Here is a 16736-nt window from a genome sequence, read left to right on the forward strand (position 1 = left end):
CAATAACCTGCATATTAGATCTCACACTATATCAGATATTCGATACTTGCACACCATGGCCTAATGATCTTCTCCTCCTTTTATAGTTTTAGGCCTTTCTCAATACCATGGTCCAAAACCACTTAGGACCAATCCCGGGGTCAATACCTCGGACCCGATACCTTGCACCAATACCATGGATCAAAATACCATGGACCAAATACTTCGAACCAAACATTTAGTTTTCGAAGGTATACGCGCTTTTCCTTTTATGAAAGTGTGTGTGTACGTATACGCGACTTGTATGCAATGAACCCACGTGTATACGCAGCTTGGTCAATGGTGAACCTGCGTACCTCTCTTTCTTCATTCCATGTAATCTAATCTGTAATTCTGTGTTGTTAACCTGCAGTACTATGATCTTTTGAGTGAGTTGCTTTCTGAACTGTTTCCTTGAAACTGCCCTGCATTTCATCACATTTGTAAACACTCCTATCATGCATTCTGTCACATCTGATATCTCTTCTGTAGATTCATCTAGTTACCATATACAAGATAGTTGTTCTGCTACAAGTGGGTTTCCATCAAGTACAATACATACATCATAATGCCAACAATCTCCCCCTTTGGACTTGATGGCAACATCCATACCATGTCACTCTCCCCCTTTGACATCAAGGGCAAAGGGTCATGCTCCCCCTAAGTGCATGCTGAATTCTCTGATATGCTGAAGTGCTGATTGAGCTCCCATGATTGAGTCCATGCTCCCCTTGAGCATAAGCAAAGTCTGCAAAAAGATGTTCTAAAAGAAGAACATGACTCTATACATACATCACAAATGACCTTCCTATCACCAATGACTCATACATGCATCCTTCTCCCAACCAAGTGGGGATATATCAATTGTTTATACAAGTCAAAAACAAGAAACATTACATCATTCATCCCATGCATAGTGGGGTTACAAATTAGGTCTTTTCATGACTGTTACATTAAAAGATATACATGACATATATAACAGAGACCAAATGTCTTAAACAAGACCATGATAGTCATCAACAACTATCATCAGCAGCATTTGTCAATAGCATCCAAGCTAGCAACCTGTATATGTCCATCAATAGTTCCCAAAATATCATCAACCATGTTCTCCCCTGAACCTGTGCCACATGTTCACTGTCAGATCTGATCATTGCATATGTCAGTAAGATATATCAAAGCATCATCATCAATCAGATATACATCAAGTGATCAATTAGCAGATTGAAATCATCATCAAATAGAGCAGATAATTGTCAGAACCATAGCAGACCCCCTTTTTTTTGAGTCTGGCCCACTGTTTTTCTTCAAACCAACATATACGCGACTGTGTCCACAGAAACTCACGTATGTATGCAACTACAATTCAAGAGACTCACGTAAAACCACCTTTCCTTGAAAAATAGGATTTAACAGCAAGATGATGCAGAAACTACTCCCAGCTTTTGTCTGAGATATTCAAATGTCTCTCTGGGCAGTGGTTTAGTGAATATATCAGCAACCTGTTCTTTGGAGGGAACATATTCCAATTTGACTTTTTGTTCAAGCACTTGTTCACATAGGAAATGATATTTGATGGGTATGTGATTGGTCTTGGAGTGCATGACTGGATTTTTTGAAATATTGATGGCACTTAGCATAAGGGAGCTATCACTTTAGTTCTAAATTATTTTTAACTCATACTATCTTTAGTAAGCCTATAATATATTCCTACTCTATTTTAGGCCCTACAACTGTATTCTTAGACTAATTGCTAAACAAGAAAAGTGTTTTTCTATTTTCTAGTGTGCATGCATTATTAAACCCCAAACTAGTGCACATTGGTTCAATATGAAGGGAGTATTATATACATGTATTCATGACAATAAATACTATACACAATATTTATGAAGTAATTCAAATTGGTTCTTTGAGTACTTAGTCTACTTGAGTTCAATTTTATTCTCCTTTCTTTCTTGTCTTGCACTTGCTAGTGCAATATTTTTTACACAACTATATCTTGTGCTTGTGCTTAAAATCTAACACTACTTAGATAAAAGTGGTATTTTCTCCTTAGAGGAATCTCTCTGAACATCCTCCTTCCTTCTCCAATTTTTTTTTTATGAATGCTTTGAACAATCCATCAATACATGTCCATGCAAATGGCATTTGGAGAAGCAAAAAGGAATATTAATGTTATTCGGGAGTTGTGTATGCCTTTTCACCTCTAGAACCATGTTGATGGATTTGAATAAAACCTTGTTGACCTCTGAATCAACCATTATCTAGGTGGTTTATATGAAGCCATCCTCTAGGAAGTTATCATCGACTAAATGGTCTTCCCAAGTTGGTTAATAAACATTGACTCCTCCTTAGTATCAAAGAAGGGATGACATGGTTTAATGGATAAGCATGACCTATCTGTAAACTAGACTTAAGAACCAAAACAATGTCTTCTTCATATTTGAAAATGAGACTGAGCCATCCTCGAGCCAAGGAGTGTGCCTTTGGGTATACAATGGACCAGTGCATTGATGCCTTTGTAACCATGACAGTAAATAATACTCCCCTACTCTCCTACTATGAAATTTCCAAACAAGGTATGCTTAGAAAAATTGAACATCTGGTTCACTGCCACATTGTCCCCCACTACTAAACAAACCTCCCCTTTGAATCTTTTGATTACCTTGTGTTTCTTCTTTCTTTTGAGACCTTCCTCTACCTTATTGTGTCCTACCCAAAGGTGCTCAATAAAAACCCTAGACCCAACACATTTATCTCTATGTAGGGAATTAGATTGGAGAGTAACTAATGCTTCAACCAAAGCATTAGAGTCAACCTATAGTATAGTAGAGAATGCGATCAAAGGATAATCTTTGGAATTAGCCACCTACAAAAAGCTAATGTCAAGACATGGAGGTACATCTAAAAACATGTAAAGAGTTGGAGGGTCCTCATAACAACTCTTATATTAACTAGATCCTATTGAGGTACCAACAACACAACTTCACCTGTGCCATGGATTTGATGCTAAATGCCATAACTTTTGGTGCTTTTCCTTAGATTAGGGGAGGATACCTCATAATATCCAAAAGATTGTGATGGTTCTCCATTAGAGGCACGACACTTGGTGGGAATAGAAATTTGATTTTTTTTAAATCTGACTATATAAGTAATTATCCAACTAAATCTCTTCAACCATCCTCACCAATAATGAGCCCTCTTTTCCACCTCCACCTAAACCCTTCACAACTCCAGTGCTAAGCCTTTGTAGTCCTCATCCACATGATGTACATCATTCCCTACTTGATTAAATTAACATTTTTTTCCTGAGGTGAAATTTACCTTGTCTTAAAAAAAATGTAAACTTTACTAATATACTGAGAATAATGGCGGAGACACGAGTCTACTATAGGCAGTTCTACCAACAAACAAAACATTCATAAACTCCATATATAAAGAAATGTCCCCACAATAATTGAAATTGTTTGCAATTTATGACTCATGAGATGGAGGAGCATCTATAAGTGGAGACTAAAACTAGGATGAAGTTACGTAAGAGGTCCACAAGTGAGCTAAGGAGCTACAACTACCATTAGTCATTATGGACATGAGTTAGGGTTCCACACTAATGATAAAAAACTAACATGAAATAGGGTTTCCATCTTACTCAAATGAGTCCACCCAACGTTTACTTCAAATCACTTACACATATTTATGTACTTAGTAAAACCCAATTGCAAAGGAAAGGATGTAGATTGAGGAGTAAAACCCAATGGTAAGAGAACATATGTGAGCTAAGGAACCAAAGTTTTTGAAATCATCATAGACAAAAGTAAAGATTCCATAGATTACTATAAAATGTTGAAAACATGATCCTACACACAGTTCTTATGAATAATTTTATAAACAAAATAATCTTTGATATAACCCTTGGCATAAATTACTATGGTTATCTTGTAATTTTGTTATTAATATTATTTCAATGGTGTAACAATAGGAATAAGCTAGATACATATCATATATGTGGATATTTATTAACATTGTTGCAAATAAAACATGTATTTTTGTGAGAAATAGAGAGTTCAATAAAATTAAGAGAATCTTCCAAACACTTTAAAAAAACACATGAAAACATTAATTTTTTTTAAATATTCACAAAGTCTTTATTTTTTCATAAAATTTACAATATCTTTTACCATTGACATATCTAATTTAAAAATAAATAAACAAATAAAATGTATAAAAATTACTAAATTAATGAATTTTCTCATATCATTAGTTTCACTATGGGATAAAAATTTTCCCCATTCTAAATAATCTTATTTAAAGACGACATGAAATTTCATAACATTAAAAACAAATATAGCAAATATATGTGAAAAAAAGGCTTTAAAATCTTTAAAAAATCATGTTTTTTGTTAAAACAAAAGTGCAAAAATATTATCCATTACTTAATCATATTTATTAAAAAAAACAACAATAAGTTTACCAGCTTTCCAAATTAAATTTTGTTTTTTTTAATAAAGTGCTTTGTGTCATTTACAAGCAAACCATATGCCAATATATTAATTTTTCGTTAAGATTACCAGTCCACGTCAATGGTTTTTTTGGACCTTCATTTGTGCTTTGAACTTTGCTAGAGCAACATGATGCTTTTAGTCTCTGAATACTACAAAAATTCACTTTATGCCGTGAGTAACTAATGCACAAAAATTCACTTTATTCAAAATGGATGACTATAATTATAACAACTTTAATCTCATCCACATCTTATATAGATGTTCACATTTCCCTTTAGTGCATCCTGAACACATGTACATTTACCTCCACGAAGTTTTAATGAGGGGTAAAAGTGAGTAGATTATAAAATTTATATGTTTTTACAATTAAATAATTTAACAAGGTCGCATAGTTAGCGTTTTTGTTGTTTAGTTAAATTATTGAATTTTGAAAAGTAGAAATCAACTATCACATTTGAACAAGAGCTACATTGTAGATACTCTCGCTTAGTTTAAATATAATTAAATTAGGGTAAAAACAAAACTTTCATTGAGGGTGATTGAGAGAGATGTAATCATAATAATAGACAAAGTACAAGCTTTAGTTTTAAATTTTATGTATGTAAAGCTTTGAGTTCATAGTTAATATTCTTTTAACCAAATATGCAAGTACATATAGTCATCATATTACATGTAAGTATCGAGGATTTAAGCCAGTGACATTAGAATAGAAAATATGATATTATATATAATTAAATAATAATATTAAAAAGATTTGTTTACATACATATCATATATTGAATTAAATTAGTAATAATAAAGTATTAGATTTTTATTTGGTTACACTTTAATATATTCATTGAACTCTATAGAGAGCCACGTTTTGTCTTCAATTATGATAATGCCATGTGGAACACGCAAATCATCATAAACTTTCCTGTATGATGTCCCTTAAGGTAGAGAATGGCTTCACAAAACAATTTTGAAAAGCACAAATGTTACCCAAAGACCATGATGAACAATAAGCCTTATGGAAAATGAGTATTAAATAATATTAAAAATATATATATATGAAAACCACAATTTAATAGTTCTTAACTAATAAATCTCTTTATATAAATAATTTCAATAAATATATAAATACAAATAATTTTAATATGGAAGAACACAAATCAACCAGAAACAATACATATACAAAAATTTTAAACCCACCCATTCCCAAATTCTGCTACTCCCTACTATTATAACACACCAATGCTTTTGGGGGCTTGGAAATGTAGAAATCACTAAGCATTTATACGGGGAGCCTGGACTGCTTAATAATATACCATCATTTAAAATTATAATGTTAAACCTTTTTTTTCCCAAGGAAAAATCGTAATCTTTCATTATATATTGAAAAATTACATATAGTATATGCTTGGCAGCATATGCGTTTATGTCATTTTGGAATATGTCCAGAGTATCTACAATCCCATTCCTATGAATGGCTATATCAAAAATCAAAAAATCATCACGCAGGATGATGTTGTATAGAGTTCAAAACATATATACACCTCGCAGGGTGATGTGCATAAATAAACTAGATATCTACATCATCATATATAGCCAGAAATCTGCAAAAATTTAGGTGCCATCCACCTGTTGATATGTTTGATCTATATAAGGTCTGTGATAGTACTGGTATTGTGTAGTACCCCTCTGTTCATGGATTATCCACTGTCCTCTTGGCAGGTGCGTGGCCTCCTTGGAAAGGCCGTCGACACAGTTGTTATGTTCCCTGTAAATATGACGAACAAGTATGGAATTAAATAGAGATTTTAAATGCTTCACTTCATCCAGAATGTTTATAAGTGTGTGTGCGTGGCATCTAGTGTTATTGTTGATCCAATTTATAATAATATTAGAGTCACCAAAGATCTGAATATCTCTGCATTCATGATTTAGAGCAAAATGTAATAGATGTCGAAGAGTGATTAATTCTGCAAAATTGTTCGTTCCTTCCCCCAATCCCATTTTGACTCTGTAGTAATGTTGATCAGTAAGGTAGAGAAGGAAACACCCCCCCCCCCCCCCCCCCGCATCCTTGTTGTTGGGCTGCTCCATCAAAAAACGCCCACGGTGAGGAGTGGTCTATTGGTTCGGGAGCAGTGGGTCTACGTGGACGAGGCGGAGAGTATTCTGGTAGCTCAAGGTAGGATGCAACGATTTTTGTAGTTATGCTTTGCCATCTGATCATGCTGTCCTCGAAAGTCATTTTATTTCTGGCCAACCATATAGCCCAACAAATAATCAGGGGAAGGCATGGCAGATTTGTCCCTGTGTGCGCACTGTTCCAGGCTTCCCATGCTGTTGTTATACTATCTCCTTTCCATTCTCCCATGAATTGGATCTCAGCAGCTACAGATCTCCATAACTGTTTTGTGATATTGCAGTTGAGGAACAAGTGCTCTGTCGATTCTGAGCTTTGTTTGCATAGGATGCACCAATGAGGACCATACAAGGATCTGTGAGTGAGGATGTCCCCGGTGGGTACTTTGTTTTGAAGGATGCACCAGAAGAAAAGTCTGGTTCGGGGAGGAGATTTTAACTTCCATATGTTCTGCCACCAATTTTGTATGTTGTCAGGTTGTTTGTCTTGTAGCAGACACAGGTAGCCTTCCTTTGGAGTGTAGATTCCAAATTCTGCCATGCACCACATGAGCTCATCCAGTCCCTCCTTGATACGGATGTGAGACTCATTCAAAGCATTTGTATAGTTGCTCCAGATAAGGTGCCATTGAGGAGGTAGGTTTAGCTGAGTGGCAGATTTCCATGCTTGAGTAAAAACAGAGGTATTCTCCTGATCCGCAATTTGAGCAATTACCTTGATGTCTTGTTGATTTAGAAGTAGAGTGAGCTCTCTTGGGAGGAGACATCGACCCCCTCCCCCAGTCCAGGGATCCAGACCAATGCGTGCACTAGTACCTGCATTTATCCTCTAGGCCAGGTGGTTTCGAATGAGAGGGAGCGAGAAAAGAAGAGCTTTCCAAACCGAGGATATGCCTATCCTATTCCATCGAGGCATCCTTATCCAGTCCATAATTTGGAGAGGCCAGATATATTTGTGGTATGAGATGGATGTCCATAGGTTATGCTTGGTAAGGAGAGTCCAGCCCATCTTTGCAGCCAGAGCTTGTGCAAATAAGGTTAGATCTTTGAGGCCCCATCCACCCCACTTTTTGGGCAAAGCAATCTTGTTCCAACTTATCCAAGCAAAGACTCTTTTGTCCTGGCCTCCATTCCATAGATATCTGCAACAAATCTGTTTGAGTCGGGCCAGGATACATCTAGGAATCCATGCTAATGCCATCCAGAATATCAGAGTGGCTTCCAAAATAGATTTGATTAGCACCAGCCTGCCAGCTCTGGATAAGAAACGATGGCACCAGTGAGAGATTCTTTTCTCTAATTTGATGACCAACCAAGTCCAATCTACTATCTTTTGACTCATGGGCTTGATCCAGAAACCTAAGTATTTGAAGCCCTAATCAAGTGGGCGAGGGCTATAAGGAAAGTGCTGCGAGGCAAAGGTGGATTCCTGAGTAGAGGTATGGGCCATCGTGATAGTGGATTTTGCATGATTTGCCAACATACCAGTGGCCCTGGAGAAGGTGGCAAGGATCTTGTCAAGGGCAATCGAGTCACAAATGCTTCCGTCTAGGAAAATAAGGACATCGTATGGCCACTTGTATGATATCAGCCAAATTGGATTCTTGTGGGGATCTGAACAGATTCTAAAAGTGAGTGGTACCCAACATAGATAGTTTTCTGAAGGTGTCAGCCATCTCTCCATCTGGAAGAGGCATTTTCCAAATTGTATTGGCTATCTTTCTTCCTTTTGCATAATTCTGATAGAACTTTGTGTTTTCATCTCCTGCCTGTAACCATATTGCCCTACTCTTCAGTCTCCATGTTTCTTCTCTTTCCTTTAGTATCTTGTCTCTCTGTTTTTCGAGCTCAATCAGATTTGCTTTCTCTTCTGCTGTGGCAAAGCCTTTGTTTCTGTCATCCAATAGATTGTTCAGCTCAGCTTCAATAGCTATTATGGTCTGATCATCCTTTGCTTTTTTCTCCTTTGCCCATGCAATGGATAAATGTTTAAGCTGAGATAGGTTGTGGCAGAAACCTTCAGCCGCAGTTCTGTGACCAGAGATGGGGTGGGATGTCCAATAGTCCTTGACCAACTTAGTATATCCCGCATCTTGGAGCCAAACGTGGTTAAATTTGAAAGGGGCCTTTGGCTTGGCATCGGGTCCAAGAATCTCCAAATAGATAGGTGAGTGGTCTGATATTCCCCCAGACCCAACCCATTGTCTATATCTAGAAAATTGCTGAAGCAAAGGAACTTTAATCAGGAAACGATCAAGCCTTCTAGCCAGAGCTGCCTCCCCAACTCTTCTATTTCTCCAAGTGGGCAAAGGCTTGATCATGGGGACATCAGTGAGATTGTGCTGGTCCAGGATATCCTTGAAGAAATCAGTCATGGGATCAACTTGGGCTTGTGATCCCTAGGATTCCCCATAACCCAGTGAAAAATTTAGGTCGCCCCCAATGATCACCTGATCCACTGATGTGATATTAGTATGAAGGAAGTGCTGCCAAAATTCCTCTCTTTGTTGACAGGGGCCGTATACATTGATGAATCTGATGGACAAGCCGAGCTCGGCCGAGAATAGATCTAGTCCAATAAATCCCACTCCTCCCCAAGTGGTAGATACATTAATGGAGCGAGGATTATATCCTATGGTTAATCCCCCTGATCTACCCATAGCATCCAGAGAATGGAAATGCCAACCAGGGTTGATGGCAGATAGGGTTTGATCAATGGATTCAGCAGTGCCCAGGGTTTCCTGCAGCATAATAATATCAACGGGCTCATTTTCAAATAACCTCCTCAGGGCTAGTTTTTTGGAGGCACTAGCCATACCTCTGCAATTAAAGGAGAGGCATTTCATGGTGGAACCCTCCCAGGGGTGTTCAATGCTCTAAGAACCCCTTCCATAGTGGACTGTTTACCAGAGACTACTTCAGCCCCAACCTTCTGGATAGCTTTGGATAGATTAGATTTGCGGCCCCGGGATGATTGGGTGGTCGGTCCAAGGAAGGTGAGACCAAGACCAGTCTGGATGCAAGGATCCGGTATGAGCCGAGAACGTAAGTTGTATGAGTGTGGCAAAACAGGGTGGTTGATGGCCGAGGCCATGGGTGAGGATGGAGGGGAGGGCAAAGTAGGGGCGGTGGTGGCGATGATGGGCAGGGGTAAGGAGATCTCACATGTAATGGCAGGTGGCATAATCAATGTTGAAGAAGAGTCAAATGATGCACAAACAACATATGACATAGAAGTAAAGTGAGAGGTAGGGGGTGAAGAGAGAGTTGTACCCGCTTTTCTTGCGACCTCCGCAGCAACAGCGGCTCTAGCCCGAGTCAGTGGGGGCGAGGGCGTTCTGTAATGCTCCTCCGCAGCCTTTGAGGATTCGCCATGATTATGATCTTTAAGGATCGATACCAGGGTGTTGATCCGATTTGCCGTAGCTTTTCCTTTTTGTGGTGATGGTGAGCCAAGGGATTCCGTTGATTTCGTGAGCATAGGGCATTCCTTGAATACATGCCCTACCTTGTGGCACCTCCTACATCGAAAAGGAACCCCCTCGTAGTCCAGAATCTGGACTCTGGTATAATGCCGCCATTTGAGAGTAATCTTCTCTTCCAGACCCTCCCTTGTGTCCAAATGCACCAGGATTCTTGCCAGCGCTCGATTCTTTGACTGCACATAGGTCTTGTCGTAATCCAGATAAGTACCGAGGGCATTCCGATCCTTATAAACACAACTTCAGACCAATATTGAAGAGGTAGTCCTAGTAAGCGCACCCATATGGGACCTGCACCTATTTGCTCCCGCTCTGGATCGAATAATGGAGACCAACGCTTGAGAAGGACTGGTGCCATCTCAATATGCCAATATTTCGCGAGTACTAATTCTGTGTAGTCCGCCTTGGAGAAGTGCAGCGCAAACCATCCCCTTGCTAGACTCTGGACCTCTGGTAACTCTTGTAGAGTGCCTCCCCAAATTTCTTTTACCCAGCTGGTTAGCCTAGCCGCAGAGTATGCCCTTCCTCTTACATGCCCGACGAGAACCGTATTGGCCTTGTCTACTACCTCTCCCATCGGAATGTCTTCGCCAAAAGTAATAGTGAGGTCCTTCGCTGTGGCTTTCACGCACTTAACTTTCCTTTTTCCAGTTCACAGTGCCGATGGGTGTTCTTTCAGTGGATCTGATCCCTCAACCGCTGTGGGATTGATGCTTTGACCTTAATAACCGGAGAGTCGAAACAACAGAGGGAAGGGAATTAGGGTTAGGTGAAGATTGGGGGTTTGGACAAGGAGGGGGCGAAGGGTTGAACGAAGGGAGTGGATCAAATGCGGGCGATGGAGGCGAGACAACAGTGAGAAAATTGAGAGTTCTGGGGGATAGAGGAGGGCAATCAAGGCCCGATGATTCCAGGGAGAGCGAACTGAATCGAATCGGTGATGAGGAATATCCAGGCAGCGAGACGATCGACGTAGATACCAGATTTGAGAGCCTAAATTGTTCAGAGCAGTCTAGGTTAGGGTTAGGGCTACGGCTACCGAAGATAGTCTATCCCTCATACGGGTCCAGGGAATAATCTATCGCCTCCTCCTCGATATCCATTCTGTCCATAGTCGGAAACTGCCACCGAGACCGCCGGAGAAACAGTTGACCACGAGCGCAAGGGCCGGATGTCGACAGGTCGGGAGAGTTAGCAACAGCTACAACAAAAATCCGTGGTTTACTGCGGTAAAATTGTTTTAGACTGTCTCTTTGCAAGTGCGGCGATGCGCGCGTGCCACCTGCTCGCCTGCGGCCACATCAGAGCCCAAAACATCCTCGCTCCCCTCGAATTCTTAATCATAATGTTAAACCTTTTAAATTTTAGTTTGTAATAATTTATTTTTAATAATATACTATAGTTAAATTTTTAAAATTAAAATGTTAAACTTTTTAAATTTTAGTTAGCAATTATTTTTTAATAAGATTATTTACAAATAAATGAATCACATTTTGAATAAAAAATTGGTTCAAAGTTTGAATTATATATCTCAAATAAAATTCCACCATCATGCAATCAAATTTCCACATTATCATGGAAATGTGTAAAAAGTTTACTTAAAAAATTGGCACAAGTTGAGAGGAGGTTTCCAAATAAATCGTTGTGTATAACCATGTGCCTCGTGGGCGGTGGACCACATTATTTTTTGTTTAGTTATGTTCTTTAACCACCATGTTCCATGAAATGAAATAGATATTCCACTGGACGGTTGTGTGGGAGGATGGTTGTGGTAACCTATTTAAATAGGGAGAAGATTGGTAAGGAGAATAGAGAGACAAGCAGGTAGCCCTTTAAACCAGTAAGTCTGAAGTGGTCTTAATGCTAGAAAACCCAAACATATAAATTTCCACTGGAATCTTTTGCAGTGTTTCTGCAAGAGATTCTGCGATCCTCTTTTCAAGGTCTGCAATCCAATACTCAACACAATAGTAAATACTAATATTAACTATTTACTATTGTAACATTTATTGTATTTAATATTTAGTTTGCTTTAATTTGTTTATGTTATTAAATTCATTGCAAGGTATATGCCCTGAATAAAATTGGAAAATTTTAATTTTTTGAATTTATATTTAAGTATTTTATAAGTTTGGAGTATATTTTAAAAAAAAATTGTTTGGTTAAGAGCTAGGTTTTTTGTTTGGTTAAGAGTTAGTTTTTTTGGGACTTAAGGAAACAGTGTAATAAACCAAGACCCAAAAGTATATGACAAGAGTGAAAACTTGCCCCCTTATGAACCACTAGACACCTTATGAACCATGAGTAGAACTACCAGCAAGTAATTATAGATGGTGTGGTTTTCCTTATGATCAACTCAGATTACATTCATGAATAAAAAACATATACTGATTTGACAACTAAATTATAATAATTATTTAGACTATATTAAAATAATATTCAAAATATTTCAACAAATTTCTAAAATATTGAATCTATTTTTATATATTTTAAAACAATTTAAAAATAAAACATTATAAACTAACCCAAAAAAATCCAAAAATCATATCACAATGAAAATGCCCCAAAAATAACTTCGTTAAACAACGCCATTCAAATAATCTCCAATTCTCTTTTTGTTTTCAAGCCAAAATGGCCACAATTGAAATGCAAATCTGATCGCCATGATATAGAGATTTAAAGCCGTTCGAGTGATTATAAACCTAAATCCTTTCGTTCTCACAAATCCCGCACATTAAAATCCCGGGCATGCCACCCCCTGTCATTTGAATGGAAAGTTGCTCAAAGATTGTACGCTTTTAATTAAAAAATTCATTAAGTCAAAACCCAACTCAAATCAAATCGAGTTCAACATTAAATGTTTTGACGGCGAAAGTGCAAGTACAATGATGCCCCAATAAGACTATAAGCAATAGAATAAAAGAAAAACAAAACAAAATATTTTAAAAAATTAAATATTTTTAGTTTTATAATGTAAACTTTAAAGAATATGTTTTAATTTTTAGTTAACAAATAAGTAATTTGGCAGTCAACGCCTTATACTGCCAGCTGCAGGATAATAAAGGACATTTAAATACAATTTTACTTAAAAAACAAAGGTTTTATGTTCATTATAATACTCGCTTAACTGTATCATTGAGAGATAAAATGATACTTAAACAAAATTTTAGCTTAAAAATAAGGATTTTATGTTCATCATAATATTCACATTCAACTGAGAGGGAGTTCATCATAATACTCTCATTCAAATGTGGGAGAGAGTTTTACTCAAAAACAAGGATTTTATGTTCATCATAATATTCTCATTCAATTGTATCATAGAGAGATAAAGGACAATTAAACAAAATTTTACTCAAAAACAAGGATTTTATGTTCATCATAACACTCACATCCAAGTGAGAGAGAGAACTCACATTCAACTGTATTATTGAGAGAGAGAGAGAAAACTCACATTCAATTGTATCATTTATCTCAGCGTAATTATTAACCTTTCCTAGTTGAATCATAAATTTACATGTGGGAGAGAGAGAGACAAAGACAAAGAGATGATCCTAGTTGAATCATGAATTTACATATGAGAGAGAGAGAGAGAGAGGATCCCATAATAAGAGATAGTTGTAAAGTAACTAGTCCCTGCTTTGGAATATGAACCAATACTAAAATTGTAAATATGCTCGAGCTTCAACTTCATTTCCTGAGGGTTGTTGAGGATTGATTCATGTTAAATCTATTTCGAGGGTTGTTTGAGGATTGATTCATGTCATGGTTTGAGCACATCCTATTAATCTTAGAGTACATAATTAAAATAACAATATAAATCAATCTAAAAAGGTGGCATTTTCAACATATATATGGAGTTCCTTATTTAAAACTAAGCCATTTTTTTTGCAAGCTTGGTAGGATTACATCTTCCACATGTCCAATATATCACCACGACCGGGGCGAGGAATTGGACCAGTGACTTCACATCAAGGAGTGCCTTAACAGAACACCTGATCACCATCTATCCAATACCCCGTGGACAAAACTAAGTCATTTTTAATAGTAAGGTTCAAGCATAATTGTTTTCATCTTCCAATCAAATTAATATGAAAATGGGCCACATGGATTTAGAATTAAGCCACCTCCTACAAATTCTTATGCTCACTGTGCTAGTGAAGAAGATTTCATACAAGTGTGGTGAAAAATTGTGGAAGCAAACTGGTTTTGAATGTGTATAGTAGCTAATTAAAGCTAAACAAAGGAAAAGGGGAGTGTTACCACTCAATTTGTTATCTTGAAAATGTAAACATCCAAAGCTTTGAGATGATGGATTTGGGTAACGTTGCGGACATGCCTCAATTTATAATACATCACCTCTACCGCCACCTCCCCCACCACATCAACTTTTACAATATGAGAGGCAAAGACCATAATGAACTCATTACAACCCCATGAACTCATACATTATTTCTGATATGTATCTCTTAACCTAAATTATAAGATACTAATGGTTACCATATGTTTCACATAGAAAAAATATTTTCAACATGTAAATAATAAACATGCAAAAGACTAAAAATATTTTGTTCTATTGATTTTAGATTGAAGGGCATCTTTCTTCTAAATATTAACAATTATGAGCATTAATGTATACTTAATTATTAATGTTAGCCTCTAAAATTTTTGGTGCAAGAGTGGGAAGCTATAAATGAATTGAGAAATGATAGTCAAGGCTCAAAAAAGGAATGAGTGCCATGCAATGCATGTTGGAAACTTATGTGGAAATGCAACTAGAGTTGCAATGACCTATGAGGAAAGACATTTTTTCTACTCTAAACCACTAAAATGGACAGCAAGACAAGTCTTTTATGGCAACTTGATTTTAACATTTAAGTTTTATTATGATTAGTTCATATGCTATATATGTAAGTTGTATTTTCATAGGAACATAGATGCCTTAAGGTTATAATGACAGACATGCTATTTTTGTTTGTTGTATTTGTCATACAGGTACCGTAGTTCAACTACATTACATGTTGTTTCCTTTTTAAAGATTGATAATATTCAACTAATTGGTTTTAAAATGCAACATAAATTCAAATATTTGAATAGCATCGTAAAATGCACAATTTATTTTTATATGTAAAATTTAAATGTCTATATTTCTCTAATGCCAGGTAGATGTCTTGAGGATATTATTTCCATTTAGAGAAACACTACTTTTGTTTATTTTCTTTGTCATATTATTAGAATATTGTCTAGTACTATGTTAATCTTTATTGTCTCTTTGTAAGTGGGCAATCTGTCTAAATAATTGTCATATATTTTCTCTCACTATATACATAGACTATGAGTCTCATTGGCCATTCATCTCTAACTTTTTGACATTTCACGCTGATATAAAGAATCCATGACCAAAGATTCAAGCATGGCAACCATTCTTCTTAGAGTAGAAATAATAATTTAATGCTCCCATCTTGAACTGCTTCCACCTTTTAGACCAATCGTGGAGACACGTCCTCATCGAACCTAAGAAATGATTCTATTTCATAAGCAGTTTATGGATGAAAGTAATGGACACTTGAAATGATATTGATTCTCCTAATCTCAAGAATTATGAATAAACAAATTATCGATTGTGAAGGCCAAGTATCAAACGATCCATGTAAAGGAAATGATTGCTTCTCTCTATGTTTTTTGTAAAAATTGTTTTAATTTATAAAAGTTAATGATAATAATTTACTTTCTTGTTATGAAGAGGCAGGTACTAAGTAGCAAAGTGCAGTGAATTCCACTTATATTAAGATTGTCAGTCATTGATATGATTCGACATAATCTTTCTTTGTAGTTGTCATTTATTATCAAATCATATTCGAAATATGTGTGTGTGCATGTGTGTAATTATGAACGCCTACATAGAGATCTCTTAATGCTATTCAAATGAATGGACTCGCCACTTTAAGCTCTCCAATCCTTGTTGTCACAAGGTGGTACCACTTTTAAGTAATCCAAGGTGTGATGTCTTTAGTAGTTTCTTGTCATGGCTCAAAATAAAAGTTCAGGAATAACAACACTATGAAGAATTAATGCATAAAACATGTATACTTAGTTTTAAAAATAACATTCCACGTTCTAACTCTAAAAAATAATATTTAATATTCCTCCAAAATATATAATTTTTTTTTTTAGCAAATAGTGTTATATGTTTTCTTTTTTAAATTTATTAAAGAGAAATAAATAAATAAACTTACTAATAAATCTATATGCAAAACATGTTTATGAAAAAAGTATGAATTTTTTTTATCCACATAAATAATCCATTATTAAATATAAAATTTCATATAATAAATAAATAAAATACTATGGAATAAATAAAATAAATAATACCATGAATTTTATGCCAACGGAAACAACCATAATAAAGTGGTACCTTGTAGTGTCATAATGGTTTATCGGGTAAGAAACATCTTAGTGATGTGTGGTTTGACGGTAAGTCTACTTGGGTGAAGCCTAGGAGACCGTATTTCAAATCTCATTGAGTACACTGACCTGTTGTGGTGGATGCTCGAGAAGCACCCCCACCTTGGCGGCATGAGTGTCTTGCTTTGCTAAAACCATAGGA

The 16736-nt window shown here is 36.5% G+C and overlaps 1 protein-coding gene across 2 annotated transcripts in view; it reads right to left on the minus strand.

Moving 5' to 3' along the window:
• Positions 1 to 5945: 5945 nt before the first annotated feature.
• Positions 5946 to 16736, minus strand: part of LOC149150681 (uncharacterized) — a 236368-nt gene continuing 225577 nt past the window's right edge. The window contains exon 3 of one of the 2 annotated variants that reach the window (XM_089441054.1): positions 5946 to 6279. In XM_089441054.1, the coding sequence (XP_089297180.1) occupies positions 6126 to 6279 (154 nt within the window). In that variant the 3' untranslated portion in view covers positions 5946 to 6125. Of the gene's footprint in view, positions 6280 to 12677; positions 12891 to 16736 lie in introns of those variants that run through there. The other variant, XM_089441055.1, reaches the window with a different exon arrangement.

Source organism: Pinus tabuliformis, chromosome 9 (assembly GCF_031772625.1).
Source record: "Pinus tabuliformis cultivar Carrire ecotype Pingquan chromosome 9, CPIR1, whole genome shotgun sequence".
Taxonomy (NCBI): Eukaryota; Viridiplantae; Streptophyta; class Pinopsida; order Pinales; family Pinaceae; genus Pinus; species Pinus tabuliformis.